Source organism: Protopterus annectens, chromosome 1.part2 (genome assembly GCF_019279795.1).
Source record: "Protopterus annectens isolate FY-2018-M chromosome 1.part2, PAN1.0, whole genome shotgun sequence".
NCBI classification, from domain to species: domain Eukaryota; kingdom Metazoa; phylum Chordata; order Ceratodontiformes; family Protopteridae; genus Protopterus; species Protopterus annectens.
The window spans coordinates 675,022,752-675,048,496 of record NC_056727.1 but is presented as its reverse complement, the minus strand read 5'-3'; the positions used below and the strand labels follow the sequence as shown (position 1 = coordinate 675,048,496).

General features: G+C 45.6%; 1 protein-coding gene across 1 annotated transcript in view; it reads right to left on the bottom strand.

The window, feature by feature from the left end:
- The window catches only part of SDCCAG8 (SHH signaling and ciliogenesis regulator SDCCAG8), a 1,727,915-nt gene that overhangs the window by 1,095,884 nt on the left and 606,286 nt on the right, over positions 1-25,745 (bottom strand). Inside the window, exon 8 of the mRNA XM_044058322.1 lies at positions 18,357-18,545. Within this exon, the coding sequence (XP_043914257.1) occupies positions 18,357-18,545 (189 nt within the window). The remainder of the gene's footprint in view (positions 1-18,356; positions 18,546-25,745) is intronic.

Below are 25,745 nucleotides of genomic sequence, written 5' to 3'. Positions count from 1 at the left end.
GGAAGGAGGGAGGGACGGTTGAAGACAAATGAAAAGCAACAACTCAGATTAAACATTATGGTGAGTACATAACTTTTTTATCTTAAGTTGCTGTTTTCATTTGGTCTTCAACCTGTGGGACAGAGTCTCCAGCTACCAATGAACCCTGGGAGGTCCTCATGGAAGGATGTTCCAGAGCACTGCTGAGCCAAAAGACACCCTGCCCCAGGAAAGAAGGTCCAATTTATAATGGGAGATAAATGTGTGTGATGATGCCCAGGTAGCTGCAGAGCAGATATCATCTAAGGAAACCCTGGACCAAAAGTCCACAGAAGTAGCAAAGGACCTGGTGAAATGCCCCCGGACATGCCCTGGTGGAGATAACTCTTTGGCTCGATAGATCAATGAAATGCACTCAGAAATCCAACAAGCAACAGTAACCTTAGAGATAGGCTTTCCCATAAAGGGTTTAGAAAAGGAAACAAAAAGTTAATTAGGCTTACGAAAGGATTCTGTTCTATGCAAATAGAAACGCAGCTGCCTGTGAACATCAAGCAAGTACAATTTGTACTATCCTTTATTCTGGAAATTTGGAAAGAAAACTGGGAGACTGATGACCTGGTTAATACTGGACTCTGATGCCACTTTTGGAAGGAAAGATGGCTTTGTCTGCAGGTATACCTTTGTCTTTATGAAATACCGTAGTAAGGGGGCTTGACAGACAAGACTTGGATCTCTGAAACTATCTTGACTGAGGTAACTGCAACCAAAAAGGCCATCATCCAAGACAGGAAAGTACACTTGTGTACACCTACCATAAATGTAGATGTTCGAGTGTCTTCACTGTTGCAGTCATGACTGTAGGGTTCTCCCCTGCCGGCAGGCAGCCCTCGGTCGGCCGGAATCCCAAAGTCTCGGTCTGGCGTCGGCTGTTCAACCATGCTCCCTGACATCAGAGCGCCAGGAGTACAAAGCTGACAGCCGACGCCATCTTCTCCAGTTCCCAGATGTCAGGAGTCCCAAAATGATAAAGGTCCCATACCCTTTGCAAATACACCTCAGAAGAATGGTGAAAAAAAGGAACCATAAAAAAGTAAAAATAAGAGGGGACAGGAGGGAGGGAAACCCAGACTGCAACAGTGAAGACACTCGAACATCTACATTTATGGTAGGTGTACACAACTGTACTATGTTCATCGTGTTTCACTGTTGCAGTCATGACTGTAGGGTAGAATCCCAAAGCTGAAAGAAAGGGAGGTGGTCATAAAGAAGAAGCAGGGGCGGCTAAAAGGCCCTGCAAGGCTGCAGAGGCAAAGCCTGCCCTAGACTTAGAGTAGAGAGGTAGATTGTAGTGCTTAGAAAAAGTATGCACTGAACTCCAAGTTGCAGCTTCCAAAATGTCTTTGGTAGGAACTCCCCTGAGGAAGGCCGCAGAAGTGGCAGCAGCTCTGGTGGAATGAGTCCGTATACTCCCTGGGATTTGCTTTCCATGGTGTGAATAACAAAATCTGATTCCATGAGCAATCCATTTAGAAATGGTCCGTTTTGAAATGGCTTTACCTTGGGAACTTGAAGCATAAGAAACAAACAGATGGTCGTGGTGGTTAAGCAGTTAGTGTTGTCGCCTCACAGTAAGAGGTTCTCCAGTTTGATTCTTGGCTGGAGCTCCTTCTGTATGGAGTCTACATATCTTCCCTATAGGTCTTTTCAGGCTTGTTGGCTGTTGGTGAAGCACCCTCCAAGAGGAAAAAACGCTGAGAGAAGAAGGGAGCCACTTTTGAGATTTTAAGTATTTTTTCTCTGTTTAATTGCTAAGTTTTTCTGCATAGCTGCCTAGCTTGAGCATTTTCTGGCTTGTTAAACTTGATTTCTGTATCAGTAGCTGTATTTAGAGCACAACCAAAAGCTGTTTGCTGAATTTCCTGTTTGCACTTAATTTTAAATCGTTTTTTTCTTAAAACTTGCATATTTTCTGTCCTTGACCTAGCACTCTTGTGTGGGGTCATTTACTGCACTGTTATAACTTGATATTACTTGTGAACCTCTGCTATCTCTGTAAAAAACAAAAACAAAAAAAATCTTGCTTTTTTCCCACTTTTCTGAGAGTTAAAAAAGTTCAGTTACAGGCTTGCTGTTCCTGAACTGTTTGAAAGTTTCTGTGAGGCCATTTTTGCTTGGGCTGAAGGAGGGTCTCTGTGTTCATCAGTGGCAGTGACTAACATTGAGCAGCTTCCCTGCCCCCCGTAGAGGTGGTTACTGACTTGAAACTGTAGTTTTATTGGCCACTAGGGGTCATTTCCATAACTCCTTCATTTGTCCTCAGAGGAGTGGTTTAAGGCAGTAACTTGTAGTTTATTGGCCATTTTGGGTCATTTCCTGTCTTTTCCAGCCCCCTGCTATAAAGCATTAGCGCGATTTAGTGCGGAGTTGCCACTGTTGCACACTAGGGCAGCTCCGGTTAAGCAGGTTTAAACTATTCGGGCTACCTAAAGTCCACTCTTCAAATTTTCCCTTAAAACTACCTTCCTCGAACTATACTACTGATCTAATCAGCGTATCCTATAATTAAAAAGATCATCTCTACTTGACTCCAAGTAGACTATTCTCTATCTGTTAAACGTAGCACTTGCTCCTACAGTACTTATTACCTTGATACGGCACTCTTGTCATAGATAGTACACCAAAAAGGCAACCCCCATTTCTCGGTCACCCACGTCCCCCGGAATCTTTTTTAAAGTTTTTTTGTCTATTCCATCTAGCATGTCGAGGGATCAGTTGCTAGTGTCCTCTCCTGCTCAGCTGGTGAACCTGGGAATATTGAGGCAATGTTACAATTGCCTCATGTACACAGACAACCCTCTCCTCCTCCCACAAAACACAAATACATATGAGAGATGCAACTATACGGCCAAACTGGAGGCTGAGCTCTCTCAACATAGGACTGGCAAGACCAGTCAGGAGGAGAAGGTTACCACACACACTATAGACCCAGTCTCACATAGTACCATTACAACCTCAAATCATACACATAAACACACAAAGACATACTCGGAGGCTCTGATCAAAAATCTACCAAAACAGCAGAGGCCACCAAAGCAGACACCCAAACAACCACCACCTCAGAACACAACACCTGCAACACATAGACCTCACAGTCAGAGTGTCAAACAGTCACAGCCCTTAAGGCCAAACACAATGCCAGACACACTAGTCATTGGTGACTCCATAGTCAGACACACTGGCGTCCGCTCACCAGACTGAGTAAGGAGAAGGTCACAGTAAGCTGCCTGTCGGCGCTAGAATCCGCCATAACGCAAGCACTCAGGTCTCTCAACAGCAGGTACAAATATGACTCAGTCATTGTCCACGCTGGTGTAAACGACCTGAGACGCACCTCCTTGGACTACATGAAAAGAGACATTGAGGAGCTCTCTGATTATGTAGCCCAGGCAGGTATGACCCTGACCTTGAGCAGTATCCTACCTTCACCAAGAATGATGCCACAATACAGAGATAAGATGATCAGCTTTAACAATTGGCTTAAACACTGGTGTCATTCAAAGGGGATCCAGTGTCTGTCTGCCTGGGATGACATGCTGGACAAGCCACGCTGCTTCGCAAGGGACGGCTTGCACCTGTCACCCTGGGATTCGGATATTGGCAAAGGCTCTTGCCACCCCATAGTGCCTTTTTAGGCAAGGCTCAAATTCTAAACCTACCACCCTAGAACACAAAAAGGAAAAAACTAAGGGTAATGCTGCTCAATGCCAGAAGTCTAAATCTCAAAATGCACACTCGAGGCGCTTCTCAGTATGGAGAACATCGATGTCTGTGCTGTGACAGAAACCTGGTTCAAGGCTCCTGAGAGCACCCCAGCGCTATCAGGTTTTACCTCATATCATGCCCGCCCCAAAATCCGGACAATACCAAGAAAGGAGGGGGGTATCCATATTCATCAAGGACACCCACACCTCAAGACTGGTGGCAACGCACGATGCATCGGAGACCATCCAGGTGCAATTAACCATAGGCAAGACTGCTCTGCAAATTGTAGCATGTTACAGGCCACCCTCACAAACTCAGGAACCTCACATGGCCTTCCTGAAAACACTAGGGGATAAATGTATCACCAAACACCATCATACTAGGTGACTTCAATTACCCTAATATAGACTGGGAACACTATTCAAGCCCAAACACCCTAGCCCAAAAGTTCCTGGAATTCATAAACTCAAATGCCATGGAACAACTAGTCACCATCCCCACAAGAGGAGATAACATACTTGATTTCATCATCACGAACATGGGAGCACAATGTTCAACACGGAGGTGTACCCCTCACTGGTGAGATCAGACCACAAACTAATCTCGCTGGAGCTCCTCATCACACCCCCACCTGAAATAAAAAGACCACAGTAAAGAACTTCTCAAAAGCCGACTTCACACTTCTAAAGACTAGTGTGGTCTCCTTTAAGGCCCCGAGCCGGGAAAACAGTACTCAAGCGCTGAATCACTTACAAATGCCTTCTACCAGCACCTGCAGGACTGCATGGATAAGGCAATCCCAAGCAAAACAAAGACTCTTTGTACCAAAGGCAAGCGTCCAGTCTGGTGGACCCCAGCCATAAACAAACTCTACAACAAAAGGAGGAAGCTACTACAAGATAGAGCAAAATCCTTAAAAGGTAAGACACCCTTGATCACTATAAGTAAAAACTAAGAGCTCTCATAAAATCATCCAAAGCAAATTTCGAGAGAAAAACAGCTAAAGACTCAAAAGACAATCATAAGGCCTTCTTTAGCTATGTTAGAAACCTGGGAGGAAACTCCCAGATATGCTCAGAGCTAGTTCAAAATGATGTGAAGATTACTGATCCTACAGACATTGCCAACATACTGGCTGACAGGTTCAGTGCAAACTTCTCCCCTCCCCAAAAGGAGAGATATCTATACCAAACGATTGCAGCCCCCAAACATCTCCAGCCCAAGTGAGAACTGCTCTCTCCAAAGCAAAAACACAGCATCCATGGGACCTGATGGTGTCCCCGGCTGTGTGCTCCATGAACTCAATGAGGAATTAAACCCACAGCTAGGACAGCTGTTTAATCAAAGTCTTACCTCTGGATACGCCCAGGAGTGGCGCACTGCAACTGTGGTACCACTTCACAAAGGCGGTGCCTCCACCGACCCTGGAAATTACCGCCCATTAGCTTGACAAGCCTTATCTGCAAAGCCATGGAGAGGATCATAATGGACCTCATAAATAAAGACATAGGGAATTTGCAGACTTTGGATCCAACCCAGTTTGGCTTTGTCAAAGGCAGATCATGCCTTTTAAACTTGGTTGACTTTTTCAAAACAGTCACCAAAGCCATTGATGAGGGAAAGGCAGTCCATACAGCCTACCTCGATCTGGCTAAGGCCTTCGATACAATACCCCACTCGGGTATCATTGAAAAACTCATCAGCTTAAATGTCAACCCATACATCACAAGATGGGTTGCAAACTGGCTGAGTGACAGAACCCACAGGGTCAGAGTTGCTGGCGCCATGTCAGACTCAAAGCCTATCACAAGTGGTGTCCCACAGGGCTCAGTCCTGGGCCCACTCTTGTGACTGCAAACTGGGCGCCATAGTAGAAAACACATCTGACACAGATATCCTTCAGAAGGGTCTCACAGAAACGGATAACTGGTGCCAGAGCCACGGCCTAAAGTTAAATGCCAAAAAATGCATAGTCATACCCTTCGGGAAAAACAAGGTTACCCCTAGCTACCAAATAGGTGGCAATCCACTGAGCACAGAAGAAGTTATCAGGGACCTGGGGACCCAGGTTGATAGTAGTCTGTCATTCGACACCCATGTCGCTAAAGTAGTTAGGAAGACCTTCTACATTGCCCACCTTATCATGAAGGGATTCTCATCTAGATCAAGGGAGGTCATAGTCTCCCTTTACTCATCACTCATCAGACCAATGATTGAGTACAATGCCCCATTCGGAATGTATCTGACCCGACACTTGCAGCAGCTGGAGAGGCCACAAAAGTTCCTCACCAAAAGGATAAAGGGTCTCAAAATCTATCCTATGCTGCCCGACTGAAAGAACTCCAGCTCTATTCAGTCGCCATACCGCTTGCTCAGAGGTGACCTTTGCCTAACATACAAGGCCATGTCAAACCCAGATTTGATGAATATGCTTCACCTCAAAAATCTAGATCCATCAGAGCCACAAGGGCGGAGACTTAAACCTTGACACGGCTATTAATAGGATGTGCTGGAGGGATAGATTCATCACCCAAAGACTCCCTATGCTGTGGAACAAAATCCCGGTACATGTGAGGCAGAGCACCTCGCTGGCCTTGTTCAAGAGAAATCTTGACCAATGGATGGGAGATCGCAGATATACCCCAGGGATTACCTCAGTGTCACTGCTCAACAGAGGCACAGCAAAATAATGGGTATAGTTCCCCATACTAAAGGGGTGGCGTAAGCCACAAAACGATGGGCTAGGCTTGTAAATGCCCTCGGGCAGATAGCCTAGTATGAACCTATGAACCTATGAACAAACAATTGTTCTGATTTTCTGATGTCCTTGGTACTGTCCAGGTAAAAACGTAATTGTCTGTGTACATCCAAGGAATGTAAGATCCTTTCTCCTTTATTTTGAGGAGTGGGGAAAAAAGTTGGCAAGTGGATAGTTTGATTTAAAGCCACTTTGGAAACCACCTTAGGCATGAAGGTAGGATTAGTCCTCAAAGACACCCTGTCTTGATGAAAAATAATATGTGGTTCCACAGCCATAAGAGCTTGTAACTCTGAAACTCTCCTGGCAGTGGTTAAGGCTAACAGGATAGCTGTCTTCCAAGATAAAAACTTGATGTCAGAAGAGGCAGCAGGCTCAAAAGGAGGCAAGGTTAGTTTTTCCAAAACATAGTTGAGATCCCAAGCAGGAATGGGAGTAGATCTAGGAGGTCTTAAATTCTTAGCTCCTCTGAGAAACTGTCTCATGAGCTGGTGGGAAAAGATAGGAGGGTCTGTATTATAATGAGCCGAAATAGCAGAGGCATGTATCTTAATAGAAGAGAAAGAGAGACCCTTATGTAAGAGATCTGTCAAGTAAAGTAAAATTGAAGAAATGTTCGGAAGAAGAGGATCAGAATCCTGAGCCTGCATCCAGGAACAAAATCTTTTCCATTTTCCTGCATAAGATGTTCTAGTGCTAGGACGTCTGGCTTCTAAAATGACATCCATAACCTGCTTGGGTAGGAAAGAAGAAATCAAAGGCCCTGGATTAACCAGGCCGTCAGGCTGAGAGTGCTGACATACCTGACCCTGATGTTGGGACAGAAGGTTCGGAGACAGAGGTAAAATCCAAGGGGGCTCCAGACATAGGTTTTTTTAGAGTTTGGTACCAAGACTGTCAAGGCCAATTTGGGGCCAGCAAGATTATCCTTTTGGGCTTGTCCTATTTTATCTTTAATAATACCCGTGGAAGAAGAGGAAGAGGCGGAAAGGCATATCCCGAGAGGTTCCTCCAACTGAATGATAGGGCATCCACTTTCCAAGCTTCTTTGTGGAAAGTCCTGGTGCAAATATTCTGTAGTTGATGATTGAGATGGGATGCAAAGAGGTCTATATGAGGACATCCCCAGACTGCTGTTATCATCCTGAATATTTTGGAGTCTAGCATCCACTCGTGTGGATCCGAAAGATTTCTGCTCAGACTGTCTGCCAGGATGTTTTGCTTCCCTGGTAGAAACAGAGCTTGAAGGTCCAGATTGCAAGCTAGAGCTGTGTTCCATAGATCCATGGCTAGTCTGCAAAGGGGGTAGGAATGAGATCCCCCTGCTTGTTTATGTACCACATAACTGTGGTGTTGTCTGTCCGTATTAGTAGTTGTCCTGGTTGTAGAAGATTCCTGAAAGCCATTAGGGCTTTCTGAACGGCTAACATTTCCTTTAAATTGATATGCAGGTGCTTGTGATCCTTTGTCCAAAGGCCCTGCAGACAGTTGCCCCGAAAATGGGCTCCCAAGCATAATCTGATGCGTCCGTGGTTAGAGTCTGAGTGGCAGGAGGCAGACAGAAGTGTTTCCCTTTGTTTAGAGTACACGCCCTGGACCACCAAAGAAATTCCTTTTGAAGGCAAGGCAGGACGGAGATCAGTATGTCTAAACTGTGGCAATGCTGAGACCATACACTTTTTAGGTACCACTGTATTTTCCTCATGTGTAGTCTTGCATATGGTACGAGAAGGATGCAGGAAGCCATGTAACCCAGAGCCTGCAGGAATTTCCTTGCAGATAGTTGAGTTAAAGTTGCCAAGGTTTTGAAAGTTGAAGCCAGCTGTAATTGTTTTTCGGATGTCAGAAATGCCATCTGGGTTGTAGTGTTTAGAAGAGCACCCAGAAAAGTTATCTGCTGTGAGGGTGTCAAATTTGACTTTTTTATGTTTACAGAAAATCCCAGGAACTTGATGAGGTTTTGTACAAACTCTAGATGCTGGAGTAAGACATCCTTGCTGTCTGCCTGAATTAGATAGTCATCCAGATAAGGGTAAATTTGAATCCCCTTGAGTCTGCAGTAAGCTACTACTGGAGCCAGCCATTTGGTGAAGACCCTGGGTGCAGTAGACAATCCAAAGGGCAGCGCAGAGAATTGAAAGTGCCTCGATCCGGCCTTGAACCTGTGGTATTTTCTGTGTTCCTGCCTGATGGGAATGTGTAAATATGCCTCATTTAAATCCAAAGTTACCATCCACGCATCTTTGGATAGCATTGGAAGTAGCTGCTGTAGAGTAAGCATCTTGAATTTTGGAATTTCTAGAAAGGTGTTCAAGACTGACAGATCCAGAATGGGTCTCCATGAGTTTTGCTTCCTGGGAACTAGAAAGAGCCTTGAGTAAAAACCTTGTCCCATCTCTGAAAGTGGAACCAGTTCTATGGCTTTCATAGCCAAAAGTGCTTCCACCTGGTTTAAGGCCTCTATCCATTGATGTTTTGGAAGGTCTGGCCATCCGCTTGGCCTTGGCAGGGTATGAAAATGGAATTTGTAACCTCTTAAAACCACATCCAGAACCCACTTGTCTTGGGTTATATGAGTCCAATTTTGATAAAAAAGAGAGCTTTCCTCCGAGGAGGGCTTCCAGGCAAGAAGTTCCTGCAGCCCAACAGAGGGAGTCATTCAGTTTGTTTCCTATGAGTTTGTGACCTATCCTCTCCTCCCCTAGGGGTGGAAGCAGTCCACTGTCTTGGTCTATAAGAGGCTTGTGTTTGAGGCCTTCCTCTGGAGCGTCTATATCTACCCCTCTGAGGCCTGTCTGAAGTGGGAAAGGACCAATTTTTAGAAGGCCAATTCCTGCTAAATCTTGGTGGCTGTACTTGTAAGAAATCTTTAACTGTTTGCAAGGATTTTGCCTTATCCTCCATCTTTTTAATCACCTCTTCAGCTTTTGATCCAAACAAAACATTATGCTGAACAGGAGCATCCAATAATTTAGCTTTTACTTGTTCTGGCAAATTTTGTTCCTTTAGCCGTGCATGCCTTCTAATGACTGTACCAGAGGCAGCAGCCCTACAAGAAGCCTCCAAGGCATCAAATCCACAGTGTAAACCATGCTTTCCAACTTGTTCAGTAGCATGCAATAAGTCATGCAATTCCTTATCATCTGCACAGGCAGAAATGGAAGTAAGCTTTTGTTTTAAAACAGACGAGAAATTGCTGGTATTTCAGCATATGAAACTGACAGTTTAAAGCCCTAATGGACAAAGTAGCAGAAGTGTACACTTTTTTGCCCCATCTTTCTAAAGATCTAGAATCCTTTTAAGTGGGAATGGGGTTTTTGGCAGAAGCGGCCTTAACTCCCTTAGGACCCTGAGAAATGGTTTCAGGGGCAGCAGAAGGGTTCTTGTATAAAAACTGGTGGGAATCAGGAATCCTGTAATATCTATCAGGCTTAACAGGAGCAGGAGGAAAAGAGTCAGGGGTTAAGTTAGCCTCCGAAAAGGCATCATCCACAATATCCAAAACAGGAGGAATAGCCAGGGGTCTATGTTGGGGAAGAAGAAGAAAATCCCTTAGTCTTTTCTTAGATTCCGAATACTCTTGTCCTTCCCAGTGGAAATGTTCCCTCATTTCATGCAAAGTTTCCCCAAAAGAGAAATCCTCAGGGGGAGAAGCTGAAGGAATGGATTCCTCAGCATCAGAATCCTCATAAGGAGGGAAAGAATATTCTTGGTCAGAAGAAGAAACTGAAGAAACAGAAGCCTGATCAGAGGAATCATAATAAACATCCTGCCTTGGCCTTTTATCTGGAGGGGGCTGTGAACCCCTAATCATAGTAAGTAAATCCTCCGCCATCTTGAGTAACTGTTTCTGTGACTTGGGAGCCGGTTCAGAAGAGGCCTGTGTTTCAATCTTTGGTTTTGAAGGAGTCTTTGCCTTTGTCTTTGGCTTTGCCTTTATAAGAAGCTGAGTAAGTCTGAAAACCCCTTCGGAAGCCGGTACCTGCACAGCGGCTCCGGACCCATCTGAAGGAGCATTGTCCGAAGGTCCTGCAATTGAAATATTTAAAGGCCTGGTTGGCTCCTCATGAGAGTCCGTTTCGGCCATCGGTTCTGAAATGGCCGACGACAGGGGCTGCAAAAGCGCCTCACTGATGACGGCCGAACCTGAAGCTGGCTCCGCTTGTGCGCTATCATCAGATTTGGACCTCGGAGGCCTGTCTTTATCCTTGCAACGTTTGTGAACTCCGGTAGCGGGAACCGTATCCGACGACATTTTGTAGTTAAAGCGCCTACCGAAGTAATGAAAAGCAAAATCGTACCTGCGTTTAATTGTACGTTGATTGAATCTAGCACAAAACCGACAACTAGCTACATCGTGGTCAGGGCCTAAGCAAGGAATACAGTAAGAATAAAAATCCTTATGAGGTATTTGCTTCCCACATGAAATACAATTATTAACTTTTTCTGACATCGGAGTGGAGCAAGAAAAAAGTTTCCCCAATGGGGTACTTAGCTTTGAGTGGAGAAGAAAGTCTTCGGACTGAAGTTTATCAGGAAAATTTGTCAGGAGTCAGCCGACCGGCACTTGCGAACTGCTATCACCACACGGCAAGAAAGACTGGAGAAGATGGCGTCGGCTGTCAGCTTTGTACTCCTGGCGCTCTGACGTCAGGGAGCATGGTTGAACAGCCGACACCGGATCCAGACTTTGGGATTCCGGCCGACCAAGGGCTGCCTGCCGGCAGGGGAGAACCCTACAGTCATGACTGCAACAGTGAAACACGATGAACATCTGCAACTCAACCATAGCTGCTGGTTCAAAGGAGGGAGAAACCAGAGCTTGCAGCAACAAGGTGAGATCCCAAGAGGGCATTGGGTCCTTAACTGGAGGCCTAAGGAGAAAGGTACCTTTCAAAAAAGGCCTTAGAAAAACTACTGCCATGATTAAAAATATCTGCCAAAAACTTCAAAATGGCCGGAACTGGTGTAGTAAAAGGATTCAGATAATACTGAGAAGCCCAGATCGAGAAACTTTTCGACTTACTCGAGTAAACCTTCCTGGTAGAAGATTTGTGAGCTGCTACTAAAATCTTAACAAGATAAGACAGCCTGGGATTCCTAACTATCAAGGGAACTGGAGCAGCCACGCCGTGAGCTTCAGGCTGACTACAGCGTCTCTAGGGGACTCCCTGGATGGGGGTTCACAGCAAAATACTTGCTGCTCTTCACATTGAAAGGACAGGTGAAGAGATCGCAGCAAGGCCGACCCCACTTTAGAAAGATCTGTTCCACTACCACTCTTAAGGCATTAGAATACATCTGCTGAGCCTATCCGTTAGTATGTTGGACCTCCCTGGAATGTGCATTGCCACCAGAAAATGGCCGGAGGAAATTGCCCACTCCCACAATCTCATGGCTTCGAGACAAAGGGGATAAGGCCTGGTCCCGCCCTGTTTGTTGATGTACCAGACTACTAACATATTGTCCATCTGGATGGCAACAGTCCCTTGAGAAAGATAGGCACATAGAAGTTGCAATGCCAAAAGCACTTCCCTCATCTCCAGGACACTGATATGTAGATGGGTCTCCAGGGGAGACCAAATGCCTTGGATGGTCCTAATTCAATGCCCCCCCCCCCCCCCCGAGCAGGGAAGCGTCTGTGGTCACCATGATCACAGGGAAAGGAAGAATGAATGGACAACCCAGAAGGAGGTCTGGTAATTGAAGCCACCAAAGAAAAGAATCCTTGCAAACCTGAGATAATTGAGCCAGATGTAATAAGAGAAGGTCTAGCAAGGACCACTGAACTGGCAGAGTCCATTTGGAGGACCCTCATATGAAGGCATGAAATTGGAACAAGAGTGATCATGGCTGCCATGGACCACAATGCCCGAAGAACTGAATCCATTGGGAGATGCTTGGCTTGATAGATGTAAGAGACATGTCAAAGAGATAACAGTCTGTCTGGAGGAAGAAACACTTTGCCCTGACTAGTGTCTATATGAGTCACAATGAAGTTCCCAGGCAGTTGGGTGCAGAGAAAGATGTCCCCCGATTGCCTCCACAGTCGGGCAGTTGGACAACCCTTCAGAGCTGCTGCGAGAGTCTCTCCGGGAAAGGATACCAAGACCCTTGGTTCTTCATGCCCTCTCTGTCACAAGGGCGGTGTCTGTCATATCCCCTTTGCCTCTGGGGGAAGGTGAGTCCTAGATGTTGTGGGAAGAGCCTTGAGATTTCCAGAACCACATCTTCACCCCACATGGATTCCTAGAGACGGATCATTGCAGGGTTGAGAAGCAAATCCTGATGGCAGACAAGGTCTTCCTGTCTTTATCACTCTGGACTACAGTGTCTTGAACAGTCTTGACAAAAAGAGTGGAACCATCATATGAGCTCATAAATGATGCCTTGAAGAGCTCCAGAAAAGTACAAAGCTGGAGCCAGGAGTGACACATGATGGCTATGCCTGTTCTGGCAGCCTTAGAGGCACCTTTCCATAGCATGTGATAGGACCCTCATGGAAGTATTAGATATTGAAGTAAGGGTGGCCATATGGTAGGAGAACACCTTTTTCTCCCCTGCCGACATGGACCCTGGGGCAGATTCAGTGACCTCTAAGACCATGTCCTGCTTCAGTCTGATGACGTGTGCCATGTAGTTCAGCACATGCAATGCAAACATAGCTGAAGCATAAGCCCGCTTCCCAAAACAGTCCATAGTCTGTGACTTTCAGTTTGGAGGATGGACCATGGAGCACTCCTGAACGAGCTCTTTTTTGGTGGCTGCCACAACCATCATGGTATTGACTAGGGATCCCTGCCTCCAATGTTGCCTATCCAATGAAGTGCTGAGTACTTTGTCTGGGTGCTTGAGGATAGGTTCAACGGTGTCCGGTTTCTTCCATGCCCTGGATGAAATTAAATTCACAAGGGGATCCACAGGAGGGGACACCCAAGAGATAGATGGTCCTGTGCCAAATGCCTGTAGGAACACTGACTTATCCGGGCTGGGCTTTTGGGTAGACCACCCTCCTCATTGGTGCAGGATTTCTATGATGTCTCCAAAGGGGACATCTTCCTGGGGTGATCGATGGACACCCTCCATTTCCTCCAAGTCGGTGTCTTCTGTGAAGGACTCCAGTGGGGAGTCCAAGTACCTCCTCTTGCATGTGTGTTTTTGAGGGAGCTCCTCAGGGGGATTTCTGGGAAGAACTTAGAAACCTTGGGGAACTCCTGGGGCATAATGGTGACAGGCTGTCCTTGAGGGTGCAGGATGGCAGACTCCAGCCCAGAAAGACAGGGAGCCAGAACTGACTCAGAGAATGACAATGTCAAGGGTCTTGAAGGAGCTGAGAGGACCCTCTCCACCACATAGAAAGCAGAGGGTGAAAGAATCCCCGAAGCAGGGGTGAGTAGGACCAGATCTGCCACCCTCTGCACTGAGGGGGGGGGAGCTGGAGCCAAGCCTACAGGCGCAGAGACTCTAAGTGGAAGGGCCAACTCCGAAAACGTTAAAGTTGACGTCAACCCCTCAGATCAGACGCTGAGGCTACAGCTCTAAGAGTTGGTCGGCTCCAAAACGTCAGAGCCGAACCACTCAGGGAAATGGTCAGTATCAAGGTACCTGGAACCACTGATGCCAACCCCTCAACACTGGGGAAACCTTGGGCCCGATGACTCCAAAACCGGAGGTTGGATCGGAGAATTGCACTGGGAAGGTAAATGGACTGCTGCTCCCAGCCCTGGAAGGGGAAGAAGCAGGCAAGACTCCTATCTGAATCTGGGTCCAAATAAACTTCCACATCATCCTGTCCACCTCTGCTTCAGAAAGGCTGCAAGAGGATCGGATGGAAGAAGCCACAGACCTGGGCCTGGAATGGTGCTGAGGGGAGGCAGAGAGGGGGGACTGAAGCTGTGAAATCTCGGGCTTCGGAGAAAAACTGGGGAGGTTGGATGCAGATAAAGATATCCCCTGACTGCCTCCAGAGTGGAGCAGTTGGACAACCCTTCAGGGCAGCTGTGAGAGTCTCTCCGGGAAAGGATCCTAACACCCTTGGTTCCTCAGGCCCCCTCTGCCACAAGGATGGTGTCTGTCATATCCTCCTTTGCCTCTGGGTGAAGGGGAGTCCTGGATGTTGTGGGAAGAGCCTTGAGATTTCCAGAACCACATCTTCTTCACCCTATGCTGATTTCTAGAGAAGGATCACTGCGGCGTTGAGAAGCAAATCCTAACGGCAGACAAGGTCTTCTTGTCCTCCTTGCTCTGGACTATGGTGTCTTGAACAATCTTGACAAAAAGAGTGGAACCATCATACGGGCCCATTCGTAAATGATGCCTTGAAGGACTCCAAGAAAGCACAAAGCTGGAGCCAGGAGTGATACCTGATGGCTACGCCTGTTCTGGCAGCCGTAGAGGCACCTTCCATAGCATGTGATAGGAGCCTCATGAAAGTATTACATATTGAAGTAAGGGTGGCCATATGGAAGGAGAACACCTTTTTCTCCTCTGCCGACATGGACCCTGGGGCAGACTCAGTGATCTCTTTGACCAAGTCCCGCTGCAGTCTGATAACGTGTGCCATGTAAGTTCAGCACATGCAATGCAAACATAGCTGAAGCGTAAGCCCGCTTCCCAAAACTGTCCATAGTCTGCGACTTTTGGTCTGGAGGATGGACCGTGGAGCTCTCCTGAGGGAGCTCCTTTTTGGTGGCTGCCGCAACCATCATAGCATTGACGGGGAATCCCTGGATCCAATGTTGCCAATCTAATGGAGTTCTGAGTACTTTGTACAGGTGCTTGAGGATAGGCTCAGCTGTGTCCGGTTCCTTCCATGCCCTGGATGAAATTAAATTCACAAGGGGATCCACGGGAGGCAACACCCAGGAAATAGAGTGTCCTGAGCCAAATGCCTCTAGGAACACCGACTCATCTGGCCTGGGCTTTTGGGTAGACCACCCTCCTCGTTGGCGCAGGATTTCTATGATGTCTCCAAAAAGGACATGTTCTGGGGGGTGATCGAGGGGCACCCTTCCCTTCCTCCAAGTCAGTGTCTTCTGTGAGGGACTCCAGTGGGGAGTCCAAGTACCTCATCTTGCACGTGTGTTTTTGAGGGAGCTCTTCAGGGGGATTTCTGGGGAGGACTCAGAAACCTCTGAGAACTCCTGGGGGGGGGATCTCCTGAGGCATAACGGTGACAGGCTGTCCTTGAGGATGCAGGATGGCAAGACTCCAGCCCAAAAAGAGAGGAAGTCAGAATGGACTCAGAGGATGACAATGTCAAGGGTCTTGAAGGAGCTGAGAGGACCCTCTCCACCACATGGAAAGCAGACAGTAAAAGAATCCCCGAAGCAGGGGTGAGCAGGACTGGATCCACCACCCTCTGCTCTGAGGGGGAGCCGGAGCCTAGCCTACAGGTGCCGAGACTCTAACTGAAAGGGCCAACTCCAAAAACCTCAAAGTCAACGCCATCCCCTTAGATCAAATGCTGAGGCTATGCCCCCTGAGAGTTGGTCAGCTCCAAAAACGTGAGAGCCGAATCACTCAGGGTAATGGTCAGCATCGAGGTACCTGGAACCAACGGTGCTGACCCCTCAACACTGGGAAACCTCAGAATCGATGACTCCAAAACCAGAGGTTGGACTGGAGAAGGTGCAATGGGAAGGTAAATGAATTGCATGCTCCCAGCCGCGGAGGGGGCAGGAGAAGGCAAGACTCCCATCTGAATCTGGGTCCAAATAAACTTCCACATCATCCTGTCCACCTTTGCTTCAGAAAGGCTGCAAGAGAACCGGATGGAAGAAGCCACCAGCCTGGGCCAAGAGTGGTGCTGAGAGGAGGCAGAGAGGGGGGACCGAGCCGGTGAAATCTCCGGCTCTAGAGAAAAATTGGGGAGACCAGAGTCTAGGAGACCCCTGGATCAGATCCGGATGAGACTTGGCCGGGAGCTCAACCATAGAAGAGTGATCAGGGGACTGCTTCCTGGGCCTGTTCCATTCCTTAGGAGGTGTCTTTTCCAGATCTCCAGACTTCTTGGTAGGAGGTTGAATCCCAGAAGCTGGGGCGAAGGAAGAAGTAGAAGCCTCTGAAGGGAAGAAGACCTTCAGAATCAACTTGTTCCTCCTGTTGATCATGGCGTGGGGACTGAAACCTGTGCAGATCAAGCAGGAGGACTCTAGGTGCTCTACACCCAGACAAACAATGCACAGAGTGTGGCCATCAGAAGGGGGAAGCTTATGGCCACAATCTGTACATTTCCTAAAGCCTGGCTTAGGAGGTTCAGCCATGACAAGAAGAAAGCTACACTCCACCACACACACAACAGAGAAAAATAAGAGGTGGAAAAAAGAAAGAGAGAAAGTGATTTTTTTTTTTTTTTTAAGAAACCGATGCAAAGCACAAGGGATAGGGTAGGGAAGGGGATAGCAAAGACACAAGACACGAAAGGAAGAAGATAGAAAATTCTTATTAAAAAAGTCTAATCTTACTTTAAAGGGACCTTGGAGCTGTAACCATGCTGCTATCTCTCACGAGTGGCAAACAAGATCTGAGGGAAGGAGGGAGACAGGGGCATTATGGATAGGGGAGGAACTTGGAGCTTGGATCCAATGTTGGAGTATGCAGCAGAGTTGGATCCATGCTAAATTCAGGTCCCACAGGTTGAAAACCAAATGAAAACAACTTCAGATTCTCAGGTTTTCCATTGAAGACCAAATGCAAACTACTTCAGATTCTCAGTTTTTCCCTACGTGCTCTGTCCTCTAATAATGATATTTTTTGAAAGATTTCTTCCTGAGAAGTCTCATATTCAGACAGCTTTTTCTTCATTTCAACCTCTGATTTTTGCAGCTTTACCACCTCACCTGAATATCTTTTTAAAGCTTCTTCCATTTTTCCAGCCTATTGTTGTTTGTGTTGATATATTCCATCAGTGTTTTGTTTATTTTAAGCATGTCTGTGTGCAGTTGCTTTATATCGTCCTGTAGATTACTGGAAGTCAAGTCTGGAGATTTCATTGCTTTTTTGCTGAACAGCTGCAGAACTTTCCCCAGTAAGTATTTCTTCCTCACATTTTGTGGTTGATTTTTTTTTTCCTGGTACTCTTTTCTTTTTTCCTGGCATCCAAGCAGTACACTTACTAGCCAGTTACTGAAATTTACCCATAAACACAAAAGTACTGGCCTTCTCTGTTGAGTTTCTATTTTCACACTTGGAGAGCTAGACTTAAGTTGTTAGTCAATGTGCAGCCATCTTGGAAGTCACATAGAAGCTTTAAGTGCAATGTCAGTAGTGACATCACTGCTAGCTATTACTGCAATAACTTACGAAGAACAGTAGAAAATGTTCAATGGAATGTTTCCACAGGTGATGGAATGTTTCCACAGGTGATCAAGGGTCTCTATAACACAAGCGAATGAAATTACACTTAAAAATGAACCTGTATAACATAACTCAAGAATGTAATACTACACAAACCATAAAAGCAAAACTTTATTAATTTATACCACAGGTGCTAATGAATAACAAACTTCATTTGCATATTTTGTTTCTTTGATGATGAAATGAATGCAGACTAACACAGTATGGCAAAAAATGCTTCAGACACACAAGTCTAGTAGCTAAGCTACAAAAATAAAGCATCAGTATCTGCAGATTGACATCCATTTCTGAATACTATCAGTTTCGTATGTAATGTCAATTATTTTAATGAAGTGTATGCTGTCACCTGATGAGACAAGATGAACTGCTAAGGGATTGCTATAGTGCGCAACATGCATTTTAACAGTCTGCTGATGGTGTCAGAAAGTTGCACTGTTAACTAGGTTTTATTAACACTACGCAATTTTACCTCTGAAAATGACAGTCAGGTACTTACTTTGTTAACCTTTCAATAGTTTGCATATGGATGTTTGTATGAGTTTGTGCTAAAACAGCCTCATGTTGAGCACATTTCAAGCAAAGGCCTCCAACATGCTTCGAAGTTTCCATCTTTGTTAGAGATTCTTGGTGTCTCAGCCTACCTTTAAGGTCCTCAGAATTCTTCTGAGATTCAGCTAGATCCTTTCTGCAAAGGAAACAGATGCATTTGCATGAAAAGAGAATGTCAAACGAATATCACTTACTCATTCATTCAAGCAATGTCAGCACAATATAAAAAATGTACTACCTCTCCCAAACTCAGACGTCTTCCAGAACCTTTTACGGACAGACTCCTTCTCTGAACCTTATGACTTAATTGCTCACATCTGGCTAATTGGTTCACAGTCCAAAATCCAACATGAAATTGTTGCTCCTCTTTTAACTTTCACATCTCCTCCTCTACTTCGTCTCATAAACTTTCCCTTGACCCCAACGATCTTCCCATACTAGATCTAAAAGTTTGTAACTGCCTCCTTCACACCCTCAAACATACATGAATGCATCACATTCTACAATGGAATCCATAACCCCTTCAGCAACGCACTGCAGCTTCTCATACAAGACAATCCTAATAATTAAATAACAAGTCAGTCCTTCTAATTAACAAACTGTGCTTTAGTTTCTTCACTCACATGCTGCATATGGCAACCACATTGACCAGGCACAGGGAAGCAGATTCAAAGAAACTGGTGGTTAATAAGGTCTGCCTTTTGATGAAAAAATTCCCCAGAAGAAAAAAAATGCAGCCTGCATATTTTAATTACAGATCACAAAGCTAATGTGAAACTGTATTTTCATCAAGTTAAATGTAAATACTGTAGAACATAAAATATTTTTTTAACATGACTCAAGAATCCAATACTACACAAAGCATATCTAGTATAATATGCAAATGACTCCACAGTTATCTGTATCACAAAAAAAAAAAAATCAACAAACTACAAGAACTTTCCCAGGAGTCTCTCTTTTCTATAGAAACCTTGCTGACATCTGTCCAACTATTCCTAAACCCAAATAAATCCAAACTAATCCTATTTACTCCAAAACAGTAGACCATACCATCAACAAAACCTCCTTCTCCCTTACCTCATCCAAAAAAAAATGAACTTGCAACACATACTAAATTGCTAGGCATATTTGTAGAGGAGAAAATGAGTTATGTACTTACCATAAATTGGCATCTGTGTTATCCTACTGCATGTCATTATTCCTCACAGTAGGATCCTGGATCTAACACCGGATCTGAGCCTTAGTTTAGGCTGATCTAAGGCTCAAGCTCCTCCTTCTCCCATAATACCCTGCTGCCCTCTAACCATCAGATCGAGTTTGCTAACATAGTCAGTATTGCTATGACCCAAAAGGTAGAAAGGAAAATAATCCTGGACCCACAACACCCCAACTTCATCAGATGATCCAACAAGGAAGGGGGATGGAGGGAGGGAAATGTGATGAATAATGACATAGGATAACAGAGATACCAAGTTATGGTAAGTGCAAAACTCTTTACCTGATGTTATCCTATGTCATTATTCCTTACAGTAGGGACAGAGTCCCCCAGCTACCATACACCCTGGGAGGCCTTAAGGAAGTATATGTGGAAGCACTGTGGAACCAAAGGAAGCCCTGTTCCTGGAAACCAAATCCAGCTTGTAGAGTGATATAAAGGTACGAGGATTAATCAAAGTGGTGGCAGCACAAATACTGTCAATAGAGAGAGTCTGGCCATGAAGGCTGATGTAGCCACAAACCTGGGAGAATGAGCTCTAACCTTTCCTGGAAGTGTGAGATGCCTGTTGGTGTAGACTGCGGAAATACAGCTGGAGAACCATTTAGAGATAGTCGCTTTAGAAATGGGAAGACCATGCCTTATTAAGAGAAAAGACCACAAAGAGCTGGTCTGATTTGCAAAACTCCTTAGTCCTTAGGCAGATAAAATTGCAGCTGCCTGTATACATCCAAAGTATGCAGAATGTACTCTCCTTTATTGGAATAATTGGGAAAGAAAACTGTAGCTGAACATTGATTCAGATTGGATTCAGTGAAAACCTTGGGCAAAAAGGATGGGTTTGTTCTAAGAAACATTATCTTTGTGAAAGACCATATCTGGGGGAGCAATTGAAAGAGCTTGCAGCTCAGACACCCTCTTAGCTGAAGTTATGGCTACTAGGAAAGCAGTTTTCCATGACAAGAATTTGAAATCGTACGAACTAGCTGGTTTAAAGGGGCTTTGACTCAGAGATTGCAGCACTAAGGTCAAATTGCAAGGAGGCAAAGGATCCTTAACGGATGGTCCTAGAAGGAAGACACCTTTCATGAAGGCTTTACAGAGTCTGGAAGTGAATGCAGGTACACTATTCTCATGAAAATTGGAAATTGCAGCCAACTGAAGCTTTATAGTAGGAAAACTTGCCCCTTCCTGAAAAAGAGAGGACAAGAACAAAGACTATCTGACACAGAACCAGAAAAGGGTCCAGATTCCTGTTCTTAGCCCAGACAGAAAACTATTTCCATTTACTACTATAAACTTTTCTGGTGAAAGGTTTTTGAGAAGCTAAGATAATATTCTTGGAAGGGGGAAGCTAGCCAGGACCGTTTCAAAATCACTAGAACAGGAGAAACCATGTGGTAAGATGAGGGGTCCGAAGATTGGGAAGAGGAAACCCCAAAGGATGGGAGATCAGATCCTGAAGGGGATCCTGTATCCAAGGAGGATACTTCAGATGAGACCTTAGGGAGGGGAAACCACTCCTGATGAGGCCAGAAAGGGGCAAACGAGGATCATGGATGTTTTCAGGTGTTGTGCTTTCTGCAAAACTTTTGGAATAAGAGGAATAGGAGGGTAAATATAGAGGAGACTCGGAAGCCAATCATGGACTACAGCATCCCTCGGTGACTCCCTGGGAGGGGGGGATCAGGGCAAAGTACATGCTGCATTTATTGTTGATAGGGAAGGCAAAGAGATAGCAGCATGGTTGACCCCAACAACCGATGATCCACTTTGCCACTGTCAGATTGAGGGACCACTCGTGAGGGCTCAATATGGTTCTGCTGAGCTCGTCAGCCAACACGTTGGAGTCGCTGGGTATATGTGTTGCAAGAAGAAAGGGTCGTAAGGACATCACCCATTCCCACACTCTCATGGCACCTCTGCACAACGGGTGAGATCATGTTCCCCCTTATTTGTTGATGTACCAGACAACTGCCATGTTGTCCGTCTAAACTGCAACTGTCCCCAGAGGGAGGCAATCCTGAAATGCTTGCAACATTAGGAGGACTGCTCTCATCTCTAAGACATTTATATGCAATTTGGTCTCTAAGGGGACCATGTGCCTTAAATTGTTCTCCCCTGGAAATGCCCCCCACCCCAAGAGGGAAACATCCATGGTCACCGTAGCCTTGGGCGGAGGGAGTGAAAAGGGCCTGCATAGATTGATATCCTGAGACTGAAGCCACCAAAGAAGGTGTCATCTGCACACTGGCATCAATTTTATGGACATGAACATAGGTTCAGACAGGATGGACCACTGAACCACCAAGGTCCACTGTAAAACTTACATATGGTACCATGCTAATGGCACAAGATTTATGGCCATGGACAAGGATCCTAGGGTCCGAAGAACCAAGTGGACAGGAGGATTCAAAAGATTTAAGACTTGTCTGACCTGTTCCTGGATCAGCTGTACTCTGCAAGAAGGTAATGCTGCAATCTCTGCAACAGTGTCTAGCTGGACTCCTATGAACTCTGTGACAGAACCAGATTTTACTTCGACAGGTTCACTGTTATCCCCAACTGGTCGAACAGGCATAGAACATACAGGATGGCTTGTGACGGTCGATGCCTGGTGGGTGCTGTGAGGAGCCAATCGTTGAGGTACAGAAACACCTGGAATCCTTGCAGCCTCAGGTGAGCCATCACCACTGCCATACACTTGGTAAACACCCGGGGGGGGGGGGGACTGTGGTGAGTCCAAAGGGCAGAGCCCTGAACTGGTAATGATTGGCCCCTAATAAGGTGTCTCCTTGACTGCCTGTCTATCTTGATATGATAGTAGGCATCTTGGAGATCCACTGAGCACATCCAGTTGTCTTTGCACAAGAGAGGCAGAATGGACTGAATAGTGACTATCTGAAACCTGGACTTCTTGACCAACAGATTCAACTCACTGAGGTCCAGAATAGGACGCAGGTCTCTGTTTTTTTTGGCACTAAAAGAAAGCAAGAGTAAGATGTGGATCCCCTTTGTCCTGCTGGGACCTCCTGGATGGCTCTTTTTTGAAGAAGTTGTTGAACTTCCTTGGAGGCCAACTCCCTCTGGTGGGGTGGTATGTCGGGGAGATACCTTCGTATTGCAGAGGGGTTGAAAAACGAAAACGAAATAACCCCTGGAAACGATGTCTAACACCCACTGGTCAGAGGTAATGCTTGTTCAGGCTAGTGGTTGAAGGGGAAAGATGACCCCCAACTGTCTCTAGGGCAGGACAGTCAGGCAATGTTTCAGGAGTGCTGAAAGCCCTGCTCAGAAAAAGGTTCCCTGGAGCCCTGATTTTGCCGACCCCACTACCTCTAATGCCGTGTCTCCCATTATTCAATCGTGCCTTTGGAAGAGGATTCATCAGGAGTGTCCTGGAAGGAAGACTGTGACCTCTAGAACCACATTTTCTTAGCTCCTCACTTGATCTTGGAAAATTACCTCTAAGGAGTAGAAAACTTGACCGCAACCGCAGACAAGTACTTCTCTTCCTGCTCACTCTGGGTTAGAGTGACTTTAACAGAAGGTCCAAAAAGGGTGGACCCACCAAAGGGAGCATTGGTAAAAGATGCTTTGAAGGCCTCCACAAACCCACATAGTCATAACCAAGCATGTGGCCTTATAGCTATGTCAGTACCTGCTGCTTGAGAGGCAGCTTCTGCTGCATTGGAAATTAACCTCATTGAGGAATTAGTGAGGGATGTCTGAGTAGAGAGCTTGGGAGACACCTTCTTGAGGTCTTCCTCCGGCAACAACTCTGTAAGGGAAGTGGTGAGTTCTTTGACTAAGTCTCTTTGAAGGCGGGTGAGGTGTGCCAGGTAATTAATTGCCCTCAGTCCAAAGTTAGCAGAGGCAAACGCACGCTTCCCATGCCAGTCAATCACTCTTGACTCTTTGTTCTGGGGATGGACCATGGAGTTCTGCTCTTCCAGCTCCTTTTTGCTGGCAATGGCAACCACAATAGCATCAACTGGGACTCCTTTGCTCTAGAGGGAGTCAGTCCACAGGAGGGCTAAGGAACTTGTTGGATCATTTAGGCACTGGATCCACAGTGTCAGGTTCCTTCCAGGCCCTGCTGGGCGATAAGATCCAACAACTCATCAGCAGGAGAGGACACCCAGGAAGTAGATGGGCCCATCCCGAATGCCTTCAGGAACACGGGCTCCTCCAAAGATGGGAGTTGCGGAGACCATCCACCCTTTTGCCTCAGGACCTCAAGGATGTCCCCAAAAGAGACATCTTTGGGCAGAGATCAGGGGGACTAGTCACCATCATTGAGGTGGTGCCTTCTGGAGGGACTCCATGGGAGAATCCAAGTGCCTCTCCTCTTGCACTTTCGCTTACAAGGTGCCTCCTCCATGGGGGGCTCCAGGGAGGACTCTGAAGATGCAGGGACCCCAGGAGGGAAGGAAACCCTCCCCTTGAAGGCTAGTATGTGAGGGCTGACCCTGGACAACATGGGAGGCCTCATCACCCAAGGTACAGAAAGGTAGGGGTGGACCCTCATGGGGGCATACATCCAGATTCCTTTGCAAAGCTAAATCTGTCCCGTAATGCACTATGAGAGCTCAGTTTGTGAGGAAAAAAGTAGCCCTACCATTTGTTCTCAGATAACACTTCCATTCACTTACAATGGAACACCTGAAAAAAACAATTGCCATGTTTGACAGTCTGCAAATCATGTGTCATTGACTGGACTGCACTGAGTTTTACAAATGTTGTTCCTACTGATGTACTACACAGTCTCTGCAAGAAGTTTGCAAAAGTGTCAACAAATTAATGAGATAAGAAAGACTTTTTACAAAGAGCAGTTTTGCTAGTTTCAGTTCCTGGTTAAGTTACTCCTTCAATGAGCTATAGTCTCACATTTCCAGCTTGCCTAGATTCAATTAGACAACTTTGCATGACAATAGACATCAAACAAATCACAGTCTGGTGTGCCACTACAATTGTTCCCTCGTGTGTCTCTTCACTTCTGAATAGCATTTCCCAAGAATGTCACAGAAAAAAAAAAAAAAAAGGCACACACATCAGTCCAAAGTTTAGGCCAATCTATCCATTTCTTAAAACGTGCACAGTAAAATACTCAATTTGAATTGCATTCTGGCTGCCCATGTGGTTTATCATTGCATAGCTATTCTGTTATAGCATAACTTGAATTATGGTATTTAATGCCAAGCTTTACATAACAATTAAATAGTTCTCAGTTTCTACTTAACAATGACCTTCCAAGCATCTGATGTGACAGAGTACTTTTTGTTACTATTACTTAATGCACATTGTCTTAGTTGTATACTTGTAACATATCGGTCATCCTCTCAGACTCATGGAGAAAGCTTTCAAATGAGATACCTTTGGCAACAGCAATACTACAAATTTAATAAGTTCACAAAATAAGACTATGGGAATGAGCATTCATTTTCTGAAAAAAAAGGTCTTTAAATACAATGAGTGTCATTATTTGTTGTTAAGAATCCAATAGCTTTTTGACAAAGCATTATGAATTGTAGTATGTCAGAGCAAAACTATAAGCCAAAATTAGGGGCACTTGTGAGGTACACCGATAAGTGATCTGACACTCCTACTCATGTGTTCTTCATTGCAACTACCCTAAATCACACAAGCATGTTCATACTTTATGACACACATATGTATTGAAACAGTACCAGCAGTTGTAGCAGTGATACCTTACTTCTAAAAGGCCCACACAACATACCAGTTAGCTTTCAGGTTTTCCCACCTCTCTGCAAAACACTGCTCTAATGGCTTTAGCAAATGAAAACGATTGATGAATGTCAGCTTAGGAGTTCCATCCTTACCTACTGGAGCCAGTCCACTGCGCTTAGACAACAGGGTAGCAAGCAGGTGTTGGTACAGATTTGCTCCACAGTTCTTTTACACTATATACACACACACACACACACACACACACACACACACACACACACACACAAACGATATATGGTTAATGTGGGCAAATTTGGTTGTTCAATGTCACTACACCTGTCTCCAAACCCATTCCTATGACACCTGCTACCCATCACCTTGCCAACACTTGTCAGTCTACAGTTACACTTAAACTAGTGTATGCATGCA